Below are 20647 nucleotides of genomic sequence, written 5' to 3'. Positions count from 1 at the left end.
CCTGGCCTGCTGCCCTCACTAAGCCTGTGAACACTTCCGCTATCTGGCTTTTCAACTGCCATCATGAAAACATGCCAGTTTATTCTCCACTGTTTATTCTCAGCATGCCACCCTTCCAAGCAGCCATTTTCTCCAGGAGAGCTGATCTCTGCATTAGAGATCAGCTGTAAAAGTGGAAGATCTCCAGGCCCCACCTGGAGGCTGACCACCCCACTGCCTTGTCTCAATCAGATCTCACCGGCATTTCAGATTCTTGAATTGCGGGGGGGCAGTCTCCACGTTTTCCAAGTTTGCTACTGATGGCGCTGTAGCCACAGTTAGTGCTGCTAAGTCCGTGTTGGAAAATACCTGGAACCTTTAGGGGTGGGGCCAGGAGAGGGTGGGGTTTGGGGAGGGGAGGGGCCTCAGCATGGCCCAATGCCATGGAGTCCACCCTTCCAAGCAGCCATTTTCTCCAGGGGAGCTGATCTCTGCCAGCTGGAGATCAATTATAAAAGTGGGAGATCTCCAGGTTCCACGTGGAGGCTGGCAATGTTCCCTCTAAGCTGCAGAGTCTTGTGAGCAAAAATTCGACTTTGTGAGCTACTGGTACTAAAGTTGTGAGCTACTGGCATTAAAGTTGTAAGCTACTCCATCAATGAGTTTACTCTGGGGCAGAGGTGGCCAAACTGCGGCTCGGGAGCCACATGTGGCTCTTTCACACATAGTTTGTGGCTCTTGAAGCCCCCACCATCCCATCCACTGGCTTGGAGAAGGCATTTGTCTCTTTAAATCACTTCTCCAAGCCAAGCCAGCTGGTGGCTTGGATAATGCATTTAAAGGTAAAGTTGCTTTCTTTCTGCCTCTCTCTCCTTCCCCATCTATTTGTCTTCCTTCCTTACTGCTCTCAAACATCTGACGTCCATGACTTGCGGCTCTCAAACATCTGACATTTATTCTATGTGGCTCTTACATTAAGCAACTTTGGCCACCACCGCTCTGGGGCCATTTATCCTGGGCTGAGACAAAAATGTATGAGCTGGAGGCTAAAAATCTGTGAGCTAGCTCACGCTAACTCAGCTTAGAGGGAACACTGTTTGTGAGCTAGTGCATAAATTAGTGTGCTCTGGGGCCATTTTTCCTGAGCTAAGACAAAAATGGGTGAACTGGAGGCTAAAAATCTATAAGCTAGCTCACACTAACTCAGCTTAGAGGAAACACTGTTTGTGAGCTCCTGTGTAAATTAGTGTGCTCTGGGGCCATTTTTCCTGAGCTGAGATAAAAATGTGTGAATTGGAGGCTAAAAATTTGTGAGCTAGCTCACACTAACTGCTTGTGAGCTACTGCATAAATTAGTGTGCTCTGGGGCCATTTTTCCTGAGCTAAGACAAAAATATGTGAACTGGAGGCTAAAAATCTGTGAGCTAGCTCACACTAACATCACCTCCAATTAAATCAAAACGGTTTGTTTTTAATGGTCTTTTACACTGACAAGTGGCCTATCATTTCCAGGCCCGGCGAGCTGTCAGGGAGGTGAGGCGAGCTACTGGTACAAAAGTCGTGAGCTCCTGTATAAATTAGTTTGCTCTGAGGCCATTTTTCCTGAGCTAAGACAAAAAACGTGTGCGCTGGAGGCTAACCATCTGTGAGCTAGCTCACGCTAACTCAGCTCAGAGGGAACACTGTTTGGGAGCTACTGGCATCGAAGCCGGGAGCTCCCGCATCAATCAGCGCGCATCCTTCCTGAGCTAAGACAAAAAACGTGTGCGCTGGAGGCTAACCATCTGTGAGCTAGCTCACGCCAACTCAGCTCAGAGGGAACACTGTTTGGGAGCTACTGGCATCGAAGCCGGGAGCTCCCGCATCAACCAGCGCGCATCCTTCCTGAGCTAAGACAAAAAATGTGCGAGCTGGAGGCTAACCATCTGTGAGCTAGCTCACGCCAACTCAGCTCAGAGGGAACACTGTTTGTGAGCTACTGGCATTGAAGCCGGGAGCTCCCGCATCAATCAGTGCACATCCTTCCTGAGCGAAGACAAAAATGTGTGAGCCGGAGGCTAAAAGTCTGCGAGCTAGCTCACACCAACTCAGCTTGGAGGGAACACTGCTGCCAACCCTAGCCAGAGTTAACATCTTTCTCCAAACCCCGCAAAATATATCTCTGCTCCCTGTAACTTGTCACCACATCGGTTGACAACCCTATTGAAGGCACCTCTGGATTGGGAGGGGGGAGACGGCTCTTTCCCCCTCCCAGGCAGGTTCTGAAAGCCAGGGAGCTTGAAGGGAAAGGCCAGGGAGGGGAGCCATTGCAAGCATCCATCAACACCGGGGCTTGGGGAAAGAAGAGGCCTCAGCAGCCGCCGCCGCCCCTCGCCTGACGAGGCTCCTCACCTGGGCCCCGGCGCACCGCCTCCAATTAAATCAAAATGGTTTGTTTTTAATGGTCTTTTACACTGACAAGTGGCCTATCATTCCGGGCCCGGCGAGCTGTCAGGGAGGCGAGGCGAGCGCGCCGCTGATAATGCCCAATGGTTCCAATTAGGAGCCGAGGCCGCTCCTGGCGCGCTAACGATCCCCCAGCCTCCCCCCGGGCCCCTCCGGCGCTGGCGGCCTTCGCCTTCCTCCTCCCCCCCGCCCCTTCCCCTTCTTGCCGCCGCAAATTACTGACACAAAACGGAGGCGCCCCGGCGTCTCCTCGCCACGCCAGGCCCGGCCTGCAGGGCCTAATGAGGTGTTGGAAGTTTTTTCGCGCCTCTTCCGCTAAATTCTTTTCTTGTTTGACAGCTGCTCGAGTGTTGACCTTATAAAAGATTTAGTGTCTCTCATTATTTTTCCCTGCCGAGCCGCGCCAAAAAAAAAAAGGGACGGCTTTCCCAGAGATCATTTGCATCCGGAGGCCGGCGCGCCTGTGACGGGGATGCGCCCGAGCGCGGCGCAAATGCGCACGCCGCCGTTTGGGGAGTGGGGGATTGCGCTCGCCTACCCCGTCGGGGTTTCCCTCGCTCCGTCCAGATCAAGGCCTCTGCACGCTTGCTGGAATTCCGGCGGGCCTCGGAAATCTAGCTATCGCTTCAATGGAAAAAGAATACAAGCATAGCCAGCTTCAAGAGGGGATTGGATCAACATATGGAGCAGAGGTCCATCAGCGGCTATTAGCCACAGCTTATCGTTGGAACTCTCTGTTTGGGGCAGTGATGCTCTGTATTCCTGGGGGGGGGGCACAGTGGGAGGGCTTCTAGTGTCCTGGCCCCACTGGTGGACCTCCTGATGGCACTTGGGGTTTTTGGTCACTGTGTGACACAGAGTGTGGGACTGGATGGGCCATTGGCCTGATCCAATATGGCTTGTCTTATTTCTTAACTCTCTGTGCGGGTCAGAGATGCTCCTCCACTTGCAGCTGCTGGAATGGTCTTGGGTCAGCCATAGCTCTGGCAGAGGTTGTCCTTGAAAGAGCCCTCTCCAGCCCCACCCACCTCACAGGGTGTCTGTTGTGAGGGAGGAAGGTAAAGGAGATTGTGAGCCGCTCTGAGACTCTTCGGAGTGGAGGGCGGGATATAAATCCAACTTCTTCTTCTTCATTCATCTCTTTGAATCTCTTCTCCAAGTCAAGCCAGCTGGCAGCTTGGAGAATACATTTAAAGTTAAAGTTGCTTTCTTTCCACCTCTCCCTTATTTTCCTTCCTTCCCTCCCTCCTTCCTTCCTTGTGGCTCTCAAACATCTGCCATTCATGTCTTGCGGCTCTTGATCATCTGACGTTTATCCTACGGGGCTCTTTATGTTAATCAAGTTTGGCCACCCCTGATCTAGTAGATCATCTTCCTCCTGTCCCCCACAGCTATGGTTGCCAACTTCGGGCGAGGGAATCCCTGGAGATCCAAGGTTGGAGCCTGGGAATGGCTGAGGTTGGGAATGGCAAGGAACCTCAGCAGGGTACAATGCCAGACAGTCCACCCTCCAGAGCAGCCATCTTCTCTAAGGGAACTTATTGCTGTAGCTTGGAGATCCCTCGGAGTTCTGGAAGACCTCCAAGAGCCACTTGAAGTTCGGCAAACCCATTCGAAGTTCATTATAGATGACCCGCCCCTCCTTCCTAACCAGCGTTTTTACATTTTTCCTGTATTTTAACTTCTTAAATGTATTTCAACTGTTTCCTTAACTCCTTTTAAATTGCCTTAATTAAATAAGGCTTTTTTTGGGGGGGGAGTTAATTTTAATAGTTATATAATGTAATTTTATCATATACGTTTTAAATCAGGGGTGTCGAACATGTGGCGTGGGGGGTCAAATCAGGCCCCCTGAGGGCCGCTATCAGCAACTGGCTGTCATCTGCTTCCTTCTCCCTCTCTCTTGCTTCCTTCTGCATCACAGCTTGCTTTGCAAGGCTTGCCCAACTGCACAAGAGCTAGAGCAAAGCCTCTATTTTCTCCATTGGCTGAGGCTCTTCCCTTGGGGAGGAAGGTGGGAAGGGAGAGCTTGCTTGGCCAGGCTCTCTCAATTGCACAGCAGAGCTACTGAGCCAAGCCTCTCTTCATTCTATTGGCTGAGGCTCTTTCCCCTCCTGGCCCCTGGGGAAGGAAGGAAAGAGCCAGAGCTTACTTTGCCTAGTTCCCTGGATCCCATGGGAGAAATGCAAAGAAAGCACCTTTAAGACCAACGAGTGCTAATCTTTTAAGCATGTTTTAAGGTGTTTTTTTTTAAATCTATATTTCTGTTTGTCTCTGTCCTTTATAAAGTTTATATCTCTGCTACCTAATCTTAAATGGCCTAATCTTAAACATGACCCAGCCGGACAAGGTCTCGTTTATGTCTGATCCGGCCCTCACATCAAATGAGTTTGACACCCCTGCTTTAAATGGTTAGCTGTCTTGGTGGCCCTCGTGAGGGCAAGAAAGGTGGGATATGAATTCTCTGAACAAACAGATCTCTTGACAGTTTTCAAAGAACCACATGCGATGCCATTTCATCTTCAAGCAGGAGTCAAAGGACAGGGCCAGTCTTGGCCAATGGGCATCCAAGGCAGCTGCCCCAGGCCCTGAGCTCAGAGGGCCATGCTGTCATGAGCCCTGACGAGGAGGAGCCGGAAGGGTTAACAGACCTGGGAGAGTTGCCAGCCAGTTCCTCAGCTGAACAAACAGCAGCTGGCCCATCAATCACTCTCCAGGCACCAGTGTCAGCTGTTGAGGATCAATCTCCTCCAAACTCTCCTCCTCCCATCTCAAGAGTTCGAAGCAGGCTCCGGAAAGAACTTTCAGAGCGAAGACACGAGGCACGCCAAGGCTTCAGATCTCTCAGCCCTGAGTTCTAGCAGAGTCGCTGCCACCCAGGGAGCAGGCTGATTGAGGCTCCCATAGAGCTCCCACCCAGGACCTGCTAACCTTGTGGAAGCAACAAGTCTGTTCTCTGACTTGCATCCACACTCCTTCCTGATTCCTGACCTGCTTGATTTCCTTGGCACCCTGACCTTTTGGACATTGACTTCTGATTCCGGTTTGTGATTCTGCATTGGTGACTTAGCTCCTGCTTGACTTCCTGGACTTTGACCTTGGACTGGCTTTGGACTCCTGCCTGCCTGTACCCTGAGAATGTGACACATGCCCACCCACAGTGCCACCAAGATTCCCCCTCATTCTTAGAGCCTTAAATGGCCTGGAGCCAGGGTCCTTGAAGGACTGCCTGCTTTCATACAAACTTACTTTGTATGCCAGGGCCTTTTCTGCTGTGGCTCCATGCTGGTGGCCTGTAAAACAGTGCTCTTCCACTAGGCATTTGTAAATTAAGGTCAGTGACAACAGATAACAACAGATATGGAACCATCTAGCCCATAACAACAGACACCAAATTGTCCGGCCCACCTCAAACGCACCATCGTGACTTTAGGACCTTTCTCTCGACAGAACATCTCGTAGCGACAGCCAAACAGCAAAATTTAACACGGATTGAACGAGTAGCTATCCGCCATTGTTCTATTTTAAGATCGAAATACTACCTGATAATCGTTTTATGTTTTTGTTATGTATTTTATATTTTTCTCTATCAATACTATCAACTCTATCAATATCAATACTGGTTTTTATGTGTTTTGTGGAATGTAAGCCGCCCTGAGCCTGCTTTGGTGGGGAGGGCAGGATATGCTAAATAAATAAATAGATACACACATACTTCCCAGAGAAATTCTGCATGGGTTCACATCTGGATAAGTTTGTTGAGAAATTGATTCTTTTTGCTATGCATTGGAATAACAAGCGGCTAGATGGAATTTGACCTTGGGTATATTCTGTGTGTGGGTGTAAAGCGCTGTCAAGTCACACGTGACCTATGGCAACCCTGTAGAGTTTTAAAGACAGGAGATGTTCAGAGGTGGTTTCCCATTGTCTGTCTCTGCACCACAGCCTTGGATTAACTCGGTGGTCTCCCTTCCAAATACGAACCATGGGCCGACCCTGCTTGCTTCCGAGATCTGATGAGATCAGGCTCACCTGGGCCAACCAGGCGAGGGCTGGGTATATTTTACTGCTTTATTAATAATATTGTTGATTTGATATTAAACTTAACAGAAAACTCCCCCCCCCCCTGCAGAGACAGGACTTTCTCTGTGGTGGCCCCTTGACCATGAAGTGCCTTCCCCACAGCAGCTTGCCTGGCGCCTAGCTTGTAATTTCCATGCCAAATGAAAAACATTTCTATTCCCACCCTCCCCCAGCTGTTCATGGAGTCATATGAAGCTGGATATTGTCTGTTGTGGTGGGTTTTTGAAAACATGAAGCTTCCTTATATCAAGTCATACCGTTAAGGCCTAATCTACTCAGACTGGCAGCCGCTCTCCAGGGTCTCAGGTGGAGGTCTGTCACATCCTTTAAATACCTTGGCTATTTTAACCGGAGCTACTGTGAAGTGAACCTGGGGCCTTCTGCATGAAAAGCAGAGCCCCTCCCTTCCTTCCTTCCAGCCAGTTTAGTGTAGTGGTTAAGTGTGCAGTCTCTTATCTGGGAGAACCGGGTTTGATTTCCCCCTCCACCACTTGCAGCTGCTGGAATGGCCTTGGGTCAGCCATAGCTTTTGTAGGAGTTGTCCTTGAAAGGGCAGCTGCTGTGAGAGCCCTCTCAGCCCCACCCACCTCACAGGGTGTCTGTTGTGTGGGGAGAAGATATAGGAGATCGTAAGCCGCTCTGAGTCTCTGATTCAGAGAGAAGGGCAGGGTATAAATCTGCAGTCTTCTTCTTCACCTTCCTTCCTTCCTGTTTTGCAGCTCTCAGACATCTGACATTTATTCTGCGTGGCTTTTAACGTTAAACTAGTTTGGCCACCCCTGGTGTATAAGATGGCACCAACTCTGGTTACTTCAGCAAAATGCAGTTTTTTATTTTCTGACATTTGAAAGATCAGCAGGGTTTGTCTTGCCAGTTGAGTTCAAACAGATGGCTTTTCCTTACAAGATATGGAGCAGATGTAAAGTGTTTGTATTTGTGTACGTGCATGTGTGTGTGTGTAGGAGTTACATCTCAGCTGTTTGTTTTTAGGAAAGATCAGGCAGTGAGTTTGTATTAGATCCCTGGTGGGTATCAAATTCTGCAGCCCAGAATCGTTCTGCAAAAGTGGATACAGTGGGCAATCCCTTAATTACTCTCACTGGAAATTTGTTTCCCTACCTGCCAGAGCTTTCCCAGGTGCGTTCTAGGGAGACCAGCTCATCTACTGACAGGAATCTTTTGATTTTTTTGTGCTGGGCTGTAAATTAAGTCTTTTGCCAAGCTACTCAAACATTTGCTTGTTAATGCCTTCCCAACTGTGTGCCACGGTGAGCTGGAGCTTGTTTTAATGCTGTTAGTGACCCCCCCCCTCCCCAAGTTGAATGCAGCACATCAGTTATGCAGAAGAAGAAGAGATTGGATTTATACCCCACCTGTCACGGTATCTCACAGGAACATAAGAGAAGCCATGTTGGATCAGGCCAGTGGCCCATCCAGTCCAACACTCTGTGTCACACAGTGGCCAAAAAACCCCAGGTGCCATCCGGAGGTCCATCAGCGGGGCCAGGACACAAGAAGTCCTCACACTGTTGCCCCAAGCACTGTTGCACCAAGAATACAGAGCAGAGGTGGCCAAACTTGCTTAATGTAAGAGGCACATATAATAAATATCAGATGTTTGAGAGCCACAAGACATGAACATCAGATGTTTGAGAGCCGCAAAGCAGACAAACAGGCAGGCAAATAGATGTGGGGGATGGAGGGAGAGGTGGAAAGAAAGCAACTTTAACTTTAAATGCATTCTCCAAGCTGCTGGCTGTCTTGGCTTGGAGAAGTGACTTAAGGAGACAGATACCTTCTCCAAGCCAGCCAACAGGGCGGTGGGGGTTTCAAGAGCCACACAGTATGTGTAAAAGAGACACATGTGGCTCCCAAGCCACGGTTTGGCCACCCCGATACAGAGCATCACTGTCCCAGACAGACAGTTCCAATAATACGCTATAGCTAATAGCCACGGATGGACCTCTGCTCCATGTTTATCCAGTCCCCTCTTGAAGCTGGCTATGCTTGCAGCCGCCGCCACCTTCTGTGGCAGTGAATTCCATGTGTTAATCACCCTTTGGGTGAATCAGTCTCAAAAGCGGCTTCCAATCTCCTTCCCTTCCTCTCCCCACAACAGACAACCTGTGAGGTAGGTGGGGTTGAGAGAGCTCTGAGAGAACTGCTTTTGAAAGGACACTGAGAGAAGGTCACCCAGCAGCTGCATGTGGGGAATCCAACCTGGCTCTCCAGATTAGAGTCCGCCGCTCTAACCACTACGCCAAACCACTACGCCAAACTGGCTCTCTTGGGTGACCTGGCCTGGGTTTGACACCTCGCCTGGTCCACACAATACAGGCACTTCTCTTGATTTCTCAAACCCTGATGCCTGGCAGCTGAATGTGTGAACTGAACTCCACTTTAAGGGGCTCAGGGTGGAACACATTCCTCTCCCAGGTTCATTTTGCCTTCTTTTTTTAGAACACAATTTCTACTTCATTTGTATCCTGCCTTTCTTCCCAGTGGGAACCCAGATTGTTCTCCTCTCCTCCCCTTTAATCCTTACAACAGCCCTGTGAGGTAGGTAGGCCTGGCCCAAGCCCCTCTCCCCACAAGCCTCCATGGCAGAGTGGGGGTTTGCACCTGGCTCTCCCTGGTCTAGGCTGATACTAAGCCCACAGCTCTGCCCCCCCCCCCTTCATGGGAAGTGATGTAAAAATCCAGGAGCTAAGCAGGGTTGACTCCGGCAAGTACTTGGGTGGGACATCTCCTGGGAATACCAGCAGTCGGGAGGCAAGGGCAGGCTTTCTTCAGCCACCCTCCAGGCCCCCAGTAGGGGGCAGTTACCAGAGGTCACCATGACTTCCAGGTGCACACACACACACTCTCGTACACACAGAGAGAAATACAAAAATACCTCCCATAGAAAGATGGGCCCCCAGAATTACTGGATAGAGAAGAAGAGAAGTGGTTGGATTTATACACCGCCTTTTGCTAGCCAAAGGAGTCTCAGAGCGGCTTACAAATCTCCTTTCCCTCCCCCGCCCACAACAGACACCCTGTGAGCCATGTTCCCTCTAAGCCGCAGAGTCTTGTGAGCAAAAATTCTACTTTGTGAGCTACTGGCCTTAAAGTTGTGAGCTACTGCATAAATTATTGTGCTCTGGGGCCATTTTTCCTGAGCGAAGACAAAAATGTGTGAGCCAGCTCACGCTAACTCAGCTGAGAGGGAACACTGCCTGTGAGGTAGGTGGGGCTGAGAGAGCTCTGACAGAAACTGCTCTTGAGCAGAACAGCCTTGAGAGAACTTGTGGCTGACCTACGGTCACGTCAACAGGTGCATGTGGAGGAGTGGGGAATCAAAACCGGTTCTCCCAGATAAGAGTCCGCACACTGAACCACTACACCAAACTGGCTCTCTGGGTATGGCGGGTGTGGCAGCAATCAGCTGCACTGCTTTTGGAGACACACATTCCCCACTGCCCCAGTGCTCAGGTGGCTCAGCTGCAGGACGATCCAGGGTCTCTCCCTACCTGACTGCTGATTGTTCCGATGCTGCTTGAGATTCAAGCAGCTCAGGTGTAGAGAGGGAAGGCAGTGGCCAGTCAATGCAACCAGCTGTAGGGCAGTGAGTGTGGGGATGTCCGCCCCGCAGCTGATTGTTGGTTGCTGCCTGCATGATACCCTTGCCATCATTGCCTTTCTAGTCAAGATGGTGGCAGAGAGGGCAGCAGCGGGTGGCAAGCAGGGAATCTTGGGGACCGGACCCTCTCCCCTTCTGGCCCCTCCAGTGCAGGGGTCCAGGGCGGTTACCCCAGGTGCCCCCTAGTTAACTCTACCTAGGATGAAAACTTTTGTCTCTGGCATTAATCTGCGATGGCCATTCCTACATGCAAGTTACTGGTATTCAAGTGATGGATGTATACGTGTGAACCAGTTCCCTGGCCGAGGACCTACCTACCTAAGGGACCGTCTCTCCCCATATGAGCCCCAGAGGGCACTGAGGTCATCTGGGAAAAACCAGTTGAATATCCCTGGGCCAAGGGAGGCCATTACTGTGGAACCAACTCCCTGAGGAGGTGAGGGCCCTACGATGTTTAGAGGGATTCCGTAGGGCCTGTAAGACCCACCTTTTCAAGATGGCCTTCAACTAGCGAAAAACTGTGACAAATCTAGATATGCTGCTAGAAATGCTTTTATTCCTGAAATGTTTTTACTTCTGAAATTTATTGAAACCTGTTTTAACGCCATACTGTTATGTTAATTTTAATATTCTGTAATTGTTTTAACTATTTTATAAGTATAATTGATGTAATGTGTGTTTTATGTTGTGAGCCGCCCTGAGCCTGCCCCGGCGGGGAGGGCGGGATAGAAATAAAAAAATTATTATTATTATTATTATTATTAAAAAACAGGTTTAACAGGGCATTTTTTTTGGTAGCAGGAACGCCTTTGCATATTAGGCTACACCCCCCTGATGTAGCCAATCCTCCTGGAGCTTACAGTAAGCCCTGTGAGAAGAGCCCTGTAAGCTCCAGGAGGATTGGCTACATCAGGGGTGTGTGGCCTAATATGCAAAGGGGCTCCTGCTACAACAAAAGCCCTGCCCATTCTCCTGATTACTTGGTCCCATTCAGCAAAAGCTCTGCCTCTTCCAACCATTGTCCCTTTAGATGCTGTTTCCTTTTTTTGATTCACAGCTACGAGCACTTCTGCTTCTCTGTGCTTAATTCATTAGTTGCTTTCCACTCAAAGTGGCCAAGAGATTCCTGAATGGATCTCCAAATGTGTTCCTTTTCATAGGGACCTGTGATGGGGAGAGGATTTGCTCACCGCTTTGCCCTTTTGAGCCAAAGCTGTTGCTCACTAGTTTATTTTTCACTATCACAATTCCATAATTGTGGGGCTATGATAAAAAAAAAATTGAGTGAACAGCTGGACACACTGCAAAGAGAACAGTAATTAAAGTGTACACTTGTATCCCAAGAACTAGGGCTGCAAACCCCGCTGGTTTCCCCCGCCCTGGAGGTTCCCAACCTGCCAGCCGACATTTGGGAGGTTCCTAACCTCCCCTGACGTTGCTGGCGCAATGACATCACCCGGAAGTGATGTCATCACACCAGCAATGCTGTGCACCGGCCGCTCTAGGCATTTCCAGGAAAACTCTATGGTGTCACTCGGACGCTCTAGCAATTTGGGAGGGAAAACTCTATGGTACAATTGGCACCATAGAGTTTTAACCTCCCAAATTGCTAGAGCGTCCGGGAAAACCATGGCGTTTCCCCAGAAACACCTAGAACAGCCAGCGCACACCGGCGCGATGACGTTACTTCTGGGTGATGTCATTGTGCTGTGTGCGCAACGTGCGCGTGAAATAAAGTCCTTCGCTGGAGACTGCGGGGGACTTGGCAACCCTACCAAGAACTGATTAAGGATTCATTCAGGAAAGCCTTGGAGAGGAGTCAGGAAATAGTTAATTATGCTAAGGGGTGCTGCCTTAAAGGAGGCAGAAAGTGGGAAACCTGAGTAAGCTTGTTTTCAGTGCGCACATGGCCAGCTGGTGCCATAAACAACGGTTTCAAAACTAAAATATCCACCTGAAATCAAGTCCTTAAAAAAAAGGAAGAAAACCAAAATAAAATTACAGAATGCAATCGGTTTGCAATGATTCTTTGTAAAAGCTAGTTCTCTAAACACCTAGTGTGGCTACATCAGGGGGTGTGTGGCCTAATATGCAAAGGCGTTCCTATTACAAAAAAAGCCCTGCATTCAACCTTTTAACTTTTGAAACCCATATTTAAAAATACATCTATCACATACCTACCTAAAGCAATACTTTGGACTGGCTTCTTACGGCAAAGAGAGATGCAGGCTTCTATGCTACCCCGTTTGTTTTGTGTTTTTTTAGGATGGAAACGGTGCTTATTCTCCCCTATTTACTATGGGTTATGTGCTAAGCAATTGCCAGTCTGAGCTGGCAGAAACGCCACAGTTGAACAACTTCCACTAATCCACTCTAGCTCAGCATGTAACTGGCCCGTTTCCCACTTTACCCCTATTAGGTCAGCGAAGAGGTCTGGGCCAGCCGAGCCCCAGAGGAACCCAGGAGGTGCAAATTGGGGCTCTCTTTCCTGCACGGAGCTTTCAAAGAAGAGCAAAATGTATGGCGCGTGAAATCCTGGAAATCAAATGGTTGGCTTAATAGCATGTGCCCATTATTCTAAGGCAGTGGGGCTGAACCCTACATCCAAAATGCGAAAATATTCCATTTGTCTAACTTTTAGTGACTGAACGACTGTGTAATGCCGCCCAGCCTGGGCCTGCAGAGCAGACAGGACGGACCGAAGCAATTAGTGAGGGCCGGCTTTTCTGGGCGGTTTGGCCTTTTGCCAAGGCGCAAAGCTCCAACGCCAGGCTAAGACTCGGCTACGAACAAAAAGAAGGCAAGGATTAAAGGGACAGCAAGAAATAGGGTTGCCAATCCCCAGGTGGGGGCTGGGGATCCCTCAGTTTGGAGGCCCTCCCCCCACTTCAGGGTCATCAGAAAGTGAAGGGCAAAGGGAAATGTCTGCTATTATTCCCTATGGAGACCGATTCCCGTAGGGTATAATGGAGAATTGATCTGTGGGTATCTGGGACTTGGGGAAGGGGCTGTTTTTTGAGGCAGAGGCACCAAATTTGCAGCAAGCATCCAATGCCTCACCTCAAAACACCCTCCATGTTTCAAAGGATTGGACCAGGGGGTCCAATTCTATGAGCCCCAAAAGAAGGTGCCCCTATCCTTCCTTATTTCCAATGGAGGGAAGGCATTTAAAAGGTGTGAGGTCCCTATAAATGTGATGGCCAGAACTCCCTTCGGAGTTCAATTGTGCTTGTCACAACCTTGCTCCTGGCTCCGCCCCCAATGTCTCCTGGCTCCACCCTCAAAGTCTCCAGATATTTCTTGAATTGGATTTGGCAACCCTAGCAAGAGCAGCCAGATCCTGGTTAGGAAATTTCTTGGAAGCTTGGGAGTGGAGCCTTGAGGAGGGCAGGGGAGGGACTTTGGCAGGGTAGAATGCCATGGATTCCATCTTCCGGTAGCCATTTTGTTCAGAGGAACTGATTTCTGTAGACTACAGATGAATTGTGATTCTCGGGGTTCTCCAGGCCCAACCTGGAGGGTGTGTGAAATCCAAACAGAATCACGGCAGAGAAAGGCAGGGGAATCCAAAGCACACTGCTTCTGTGAAAACAAGCCTCAATAAGAACCAACCAATACAAAAGATTATATCAAATTGAATACAATAGAATATAATCATAATTTAGACCAGTGAATTCAATCACAGAATCACAGAGTTGGAAGGGACCTCCACGGTTATCTAGTCCAACCCCCTGCGCAATGCAAGAAACCCACAAATACCTACCCCAAATTCACAGGATCTTCATCGCTGTCAGATGGCCATCTAATTTCTGTTTAAAAACCTCCAAGGAAGAAGAGCCCACCGCCTCTTGAGGAAGCCTGTTTCGCTGAGGAATCACTCTAACGGTCAGGAAGTTCTTCCTAATGATGAGCCGGAAACTCTTTTGATTTAATTTCAACCCATTGGTTCGGGTCCTACCTTCTGGGGCCACAGAAAACAATTTCACACCATCCTCTATATGACAGCCCTTCAAGTACTTGAAGACGGTGATCATATCACCTCTCAGCTGCCTCCTCTCCAGGCTAAAAATCATTCTCTTATACAAAATACAAGGAAGTTTCTTGTTAGGATTTTCCTAACAAGAGTTGGCATTGAGTTGCATGGAAGAAATGGAACTGGTTTCCTGGTGAATACGTTCCTTGTATTTTGTATAAGAGACTGACTGAATTCACTGATCTAAACTGTGATTATATTATATTGTGGTATTAAAGGTGAATTCTTCCACTTCTGCTGGACCTGTATATATATAAAAAAAATTGGGAAAAGATTATTGCAAAAATACACCAGATAACCAATATCAAACTTCCGTTTGACCCCAAAGTTTGGTTATTAAGCAAATGGTCTCCCTCAGATGATAACTTGACTGAAATTATAAGGATACACATTTTGTTATCAGTAGTATGCACTTCCATTGCAGCCAAATGGATATCCCATTATAAGCCAACAATGATCGACTGGCAACAACATGTGGGAACATTTTATAATGGCTAAAATTTCCAGTTCAATGTTTTTTTTTGCTTCTGTGGATAAGTGCGAAAAACATTTTGTATCAATTTGGTTTCCTATTGTAGAATATTTGGCAAATTTAGACATACTTCCTAAGAATTTGATGTACAATCAAATTCACTTCTAACAATGGTCAACTGAGTATCTTACAAAATAGGAGTCAAGTTGTTTTCTCTTGTTTTCTTCTTCTTCTTTTCTCTGACATGTGGAGAACCACCACGTGTGGAAACCGTGCCTTTCACAGGTTTGGGGGAGACTTTCAATGCCTCCTTGCTCCTGGGGCAGGCCCCTACTTGAGCTGCAGCAACAGCGTATGTTTTGTACACCTTGGCAAAGAACATTGACATAAAAAGCCAGTCTGGAGGACGTAAGAGCATAAGAGAAGGCATGTCGGATCAGGCCAGTGGCCCATCCAGTCCAACACTCTGTGTCACATAAGAACATAAGAGAAGCCCTGTTGGATCAGGCCAGTGGCCCATTCAGTCCAGCACTCTGTGTCACATAAGAACATAAGAGAAGCCCTGTTGGATCAGGCCAGTGGCCCATCCAGTCCAGCACTCTGTGTCACATAAGAACATAAGAGAAGCCCTGTTGGATCAGGCCAGTGGCCCATCCAGTCCAGCACTCTGTGTCACATAAGAACATAAGAGAAGCCATGTTGGATCAGGCCAGTGGCCCATCCAGTCCAACACTCTGTGTCACATAAGAACATAAGAGAAGCCCTGTTGGATCAGGCCAATGGCCCATCCAGTCCAACACTCTGTGTCACACAGTGGCCAAAAAACCCAGGTGCCCTCAGGAGGTCCATCAGTGGGGCCAGGACACTACAAGCCCCCCACTGTTGCCCCCTCCCAAGCATCAAGAAATCCCCTAGCTGCCCTGACCTGGATAGCCCAAGCAAGCCCGATCTCATCAGAAGCTAAACAGGGTCAACCCTGGCAAGTACTTGGGTGGGAGATTTCCTTGGAATACCAGCAGTCTGGTGGACAGGGCAGGCTGTATCAAGCCACTTCTCTGAATATCCTCCAGGCCCCCAGCATGGAGTCAGGTTACCAGAGGTCACCATAACTTCCAGGTGCAGACACACACAAACACCAAATACCTGAAAAGGAAAGAAAAACCCCTTGGCTGTGGCTCAGACGTACCTTCTGAAAGTGGGGCATGCGCCAAAGCTGCTCTGTCTTCATCGGGGGCTGGAACTTCCGGAGCATACTTGTGTACGTTTCGTACACTTTCCCTCTGCGTTTCTAAAAGCAAACAGCAGAAGCTATAAGGCTGCACCCAGGATGCCTTTCAATGGAGGGGAAGTGAAAAGGGGACCGACTATTATGAATGGATTTGGATAGTCCCGCTTGCCTGACACCTTTCGATGGCTGGACGAGGGTTGACAGCTGAGAGGCACCAGTCCTCCAAGAAAAGTTTGAAGGGACTTTAAGGCTGTTTCTACACTTGACAGAAGATCCTCTCTCGGTGCACGTTTAAAATGTTCATCTACATTGCATACCGCTTTCACTTCTGTCCAGCTTTGCATTATCTTAAGTTGTCTACACTCATGTTCTTGAATTGGCACTGAAAGCGGATTCACTCCGGAGTTGCTCCTCACTTTACAAGAGTACTTTTAGAACAGTTTTCTGCAGGCAGATTCAATGCTCATAAAATCAGAATCGACCTTGAGTGTAGAAACAGCCAAATGTGATGGCCAGAACTCTCTTTGAATTCAATCGTGCTTGTCACACCCTTGCTTCTGGCTCCACCCCCAAAGTCCCCAGATATTTCTTGAGTCAGACCTGGCAACCCTATCATGTGGGGTGGCCTCCCATTCCAAAGGGGGCAGCTGAAGGACATGGAGGTGGGTGTGAGAGTCGGGATAATGGTGGTAATGGAGAGGAGGAGTGAGCCTCACTGACAGAAGGTTTTTAAAGCTCTCACTTCCCTTGGCCCCAGATCCTAGAGCAGGGGTGGCCAAACTGCAACTTGGGGAAGACATGTGGCTCTTTCACACATGTTGTGTGGCTCTCAAAGCTCCTACCACCCTGTTGGCCAGTTTGGAGAAGGCATTTGTCTCTTTAAATCACTTCTCCAAGCCAAGCCACCTGACAGCTTGGACAATGCATTTAATGTTGCTTTCTTTCTACCTCTCCCTCCCTCATCTTCCTGCCCAACTATTTTCCTTCCTTCCTTCCTTCCTTGGCTCTCAAACATCTGATGTTCATGTCTTGTGGCTCTCAAACATCTGAAATTTTTCCTATGTGGCTTTTAGGTTAACCACGTTTGGCCACCCCTGTCCTAGAGTATGGGTGGCCAAACTTGCTTAATGTAAGAGCCACATAGAATCAACGTCAGATGTTTGAGAGCTGCAAGACATGAACGTCAGAAGTTTGAGAGCCACATCAGAGGGAGGGAGGGAGGGAAGAAGGAAGGAAGGAGAGGTGGAAAGAAAGCAGCTTTAACTTTAAATGCATTCTCCAAGCTGCCAGCTGGCTTGGCTTGGAGAAGTGATTTAAAGAGACAAATGCCTTCTCCAAGCCAGCCGACAGGGCGGTGAGGGCTTCAAGAGCCACACAACAGAAAGAGCCACAGGTGGCTCCCGAGTTAGTTTGGGCACCCCTGTCCTACAGCAAAACGTCAGCTGTCCCCCTCTGACAACTAGGTGGGGGTGGAGGTCAAAGTCCACTTCAAAGGCAGGACAGAACTGACCGGCCATAAAGAGAAGGGGGGCTTTTGCATCCTTAGAAGACGGACTTACCTTTTGCTTCTTCTCCTCCTTCTGGGCTCGAATAAGGACTCTTTGCTGTTCCATCCAGATATCTTTGTATTTATGCTGAAGCAGGTCGAAGAATGGGGTGGAAGGCCTGGGAGAAAAATTTAGAATGAAAAAGAAAAGATGTGACTTTTGGGATCAGACCGGGGGACTCTCTAGTTTGGCATTTCTTGCATGGGCCCAGCAGACAGATCCCTCCAGAAGCTGCCAAACTGCCTCCTGCTCTCCCAGCCCTACTCCTCCTGAGCCTTCAGTGGTCTCCTGACATGAACCTTTTCTGGGCACAGAGAGATGGGAAAAGCTTCACATGCATAATTTCTGGATGTGGCCAGGCTGTTGAAGGCGCTGGAGCAGAGCTAGAGTTGCCAGCCTCCAGGTGGGAATGTAATAATAATAATAATAATAATATATTGGATTTATATCCCACCCTTTGCTCTGAATCTCAGAGCAGCTTACAATCTCCTTTATCTTCCTCCCCCACAACAGACACCCTGTGAGATGGGTGGGACTGAGAGGACTCTCACAGCAGCCGCCCTTTCAAGGACAACTCTGTGAAAGAGCTATGGCTGACTCAAGGCCATTCCAGCAGCTGCAAGTGGAGGAGTGGGGAATCAAACCCGGTTCTCCCAGATAAGAGTCCACACACTTAACCACTGCACCAAACTGGCTCTCAGAGATACTAGCAACGTAAACCAAAGACTCCTGTGACCCAAATTACTATGAAAATATACAAGCATTTATTACAAATAGGACAGGCAAATGTTACAAATTTCAGTCACAGAAACTCAATTCATAGTAATCAAGTACAATCCAAGTCAAAACAGTACGGGCAGTAAGGGTTCCAATTTCAGCAATCCCATGAAGAGATCTGCGACAGGACAGCCAGTATTCTACGTCCTGTTTCAGAGATTTCCTCAGGGAAGGGATTATCAGACAGTTTCACAATGTAAATGAAGACACAATCTTTAATACATAAGCTTATGAAGGACAAAATGTCTCCACGCTTTCCCCCCCCGCACTAGTTAGATCTCCTGCTTTTATCATTGATCTCCAGCTGGCAGAGATCAGCTCCCTTGGAGAAAATGGCCGCTTTGAAGGGTGGACTCTACGGCTTTGGACCATGTGGAGGCCCCTCCCCTCCCCAACCCCCAACCTCTCCCGGATCCATGTTGGGTTTTTGGCAACTTCACTTCCTGGAGTCATGAGTTAATTTATTGTTTCTTTATGCATTCTGATACTTAGCTAGTCAGTGGTAGGATCTATCAGAAGCTCTGCAGGTATCTTCCGCCAGAAGCTAGGTGTCAATATGCATATTAACCTGTGAGGGAAAGCCCTAATTGGGTAATTAATAGATTTGGGGATGGTCTGTGGGAAAGTATTAGGTTACACTTTATGACCCTTTGTTTTAAATCCTCAGATCTCCGTGCAGTTGTGGTTGAGACTTGAGAGAGTCACCATGTAGTTAGAGGAGTCAGATGGGATGTTAAATCCTTTTCTTATTTTGTAGAACTCCAAGTTACCCTTTCCCTCAATAGACAAGTAAAGATTACTTTGTTAAAGCTACAAGCGTGTGTCTAGCTATTTTTGCAGTCTACTCTGCTAACGATATCCTAACAATCCACCCCCAAAGTCTCCAAGTATTTTCCGACATACCGTAGATCTGGCAACCCTAGGTCAGTTCAGGGTTTGGAAATTCCTGGAGACTTGGAGGTGGGGTTTGGAGAAGGGCAAAGGAGGGGCCCTCAGCAACAGGGTATAAATGCCACAGAGTCCACCTTCCAAAGCAGCCGTTCTCTCCAAGGGAACAGATCTCTGTAGAGACAGGCAGCCTAGTGATACGAAGGTTGCACTTTAAAAAAAAATGCCCCAAAGATGTATAAAAACACTGGTGATCAGTGGGCTGCCATGGTCAGTTGCAGGATTTTGGATGGCCCTTGGCATGAGATCATCAGTGAACCACCTTAACCATCAGATTATGTTCATGAACGGCCCCCGAATACAATTACTCTCATACAGCACAAACAACCGGTGCTGCAAAAATTGCACTGGCTGCCAACAGTATACCGGATTCGCTACAAGGTGCCGGTCATTACCTTTAAAGCCCTTTATGGCCGAGGACCTGCCTACCTGAGGGACCGTCTGTCCCGACACATTCCCCAGAGGGTACTAAGATTGGGCACTCAACATCTTTTAGTGATCCCCGGGCCGAGAGAGGCGAGACTGATGACTACCAGGGATTGCACCTTCTCAGCAGCTGGAACCAGCTGCCGGAAGAGGTTAGGTCCTTGTGGGACCTCGCTCAGTTCCAAAAGGCCTGCAAGACCGTACTCTTCCGGCTTGCTTCCAGCTGACCTTTGAGGCCTACAACAGCAGGAGGAATCCAAGAAATACTGACGTCATCGTAACTGAATGAAGACGATATTAGATTTATATCCCGCCCTCCACTCCAAATCTCAGAGTCTCAGAGCAGCTCACAATCTCCTTTATCTTCCTCCCTCACAACAGACTCCCTGTAAGGTGGGTGGGGCTGAGAGGGTTCTTACAGCAGCTGCCCTTTCAAGGACAACTCCTACAAGAGCTATGGCTGACCCAAGGCCATCCCAGCAGGTGCAAGTAGAGGAGTGGGGAATCAAACCCAGTTCTCCCAGATAAGAGTCTGCACACTTAACCACTACACCAAACTGGCTCTCCAACTGCTATTATCTGTTATTACCACCAACTGTTTTAAATTGTTTTATTAATTAATTGATTTTATTATTATGAGATACCAATATGTTAAGTCTTTTATTGTAATTATGACTATGTTGTACATAAGAACATAACTCTCAGAGTACCACTGTGATGGCACGACAGGGGAACGAGCAGGCTGCCCAGGTTTTTTTTTAAAGTTTGTGATCTCATTTTGTGCCCTGTGGCACCCCTGCCTAAAATTTTATCCCCTGCTTCCCCCAGTCTAAAATTTTCTGGCTACAGGGCTGGTGTACCCTTCCTGATTCCCTCCTTACAACTAGGGTTGCCAAGTCCAATTCAAGAAACATCTGGGGACTTCGAGGGTGGAGCCAGGAGACATTGGGGGTGGAGCCAGGAGACATTGGGGTGGAGCCAGAAGCAAGGTTGTAAGAAGCATAATTGAACTCCAAAGGGAGCACTGGCCATCACATTTAAAGGAACTGCGTACCTTCCCTCCATTGGAAATAATGAAGGATGGGGA

The 20647-nt window shown here is 48.5% G+C and overlaps 1 protein-coding gene across 1 annotated transcript in view; it reads right to left on the bottom strand.

The window, feature by feature from the left end:
• CFAP77 (cilia and flagella associated protein 77) overlaps positions 1-20647 on the bottom strand; it is a 172682-nt gene that overhangs the window by 8697 nt on the left and 143338 nt on the right. The window contains exons 4-5 of the mRNA XM_060250941.1: positions 17422-17527; positions 15821-15922 (exon numbers count right to left, since the gene is read on the bottom strand). Of these exons, the coding sequence (XP_060106924.1) occupies positions 15821-15922; positions 17422-17527 (208 nt within the window). The remainder of the gene's footprint in view (positions 1-15820; positions 15923-17421; positions 17528-20647) is intronic.

The sequence above is a fragment of the Heteronotia binoei genome, chromosome 12 (assembly GCF_032191835.1).
Source record: "Heteronotia binoei isolate CCM8104 ecotype False Entrance Well chromosome 12, APGP_CSIRO_Hbin_v1, whole genome shotgun sequence".
NCBI classification, from domain to species: Eukaryota; Metazoa; Chordata; class Lepidosauria; order Squamata; family Gekkonidae; genus Heteronotia; species Heteronotia binoei.
Note: the sequence above shows the minus strand (reverse complement) of the source record. Positions and strands in the feature narration are given on the sequence as shown.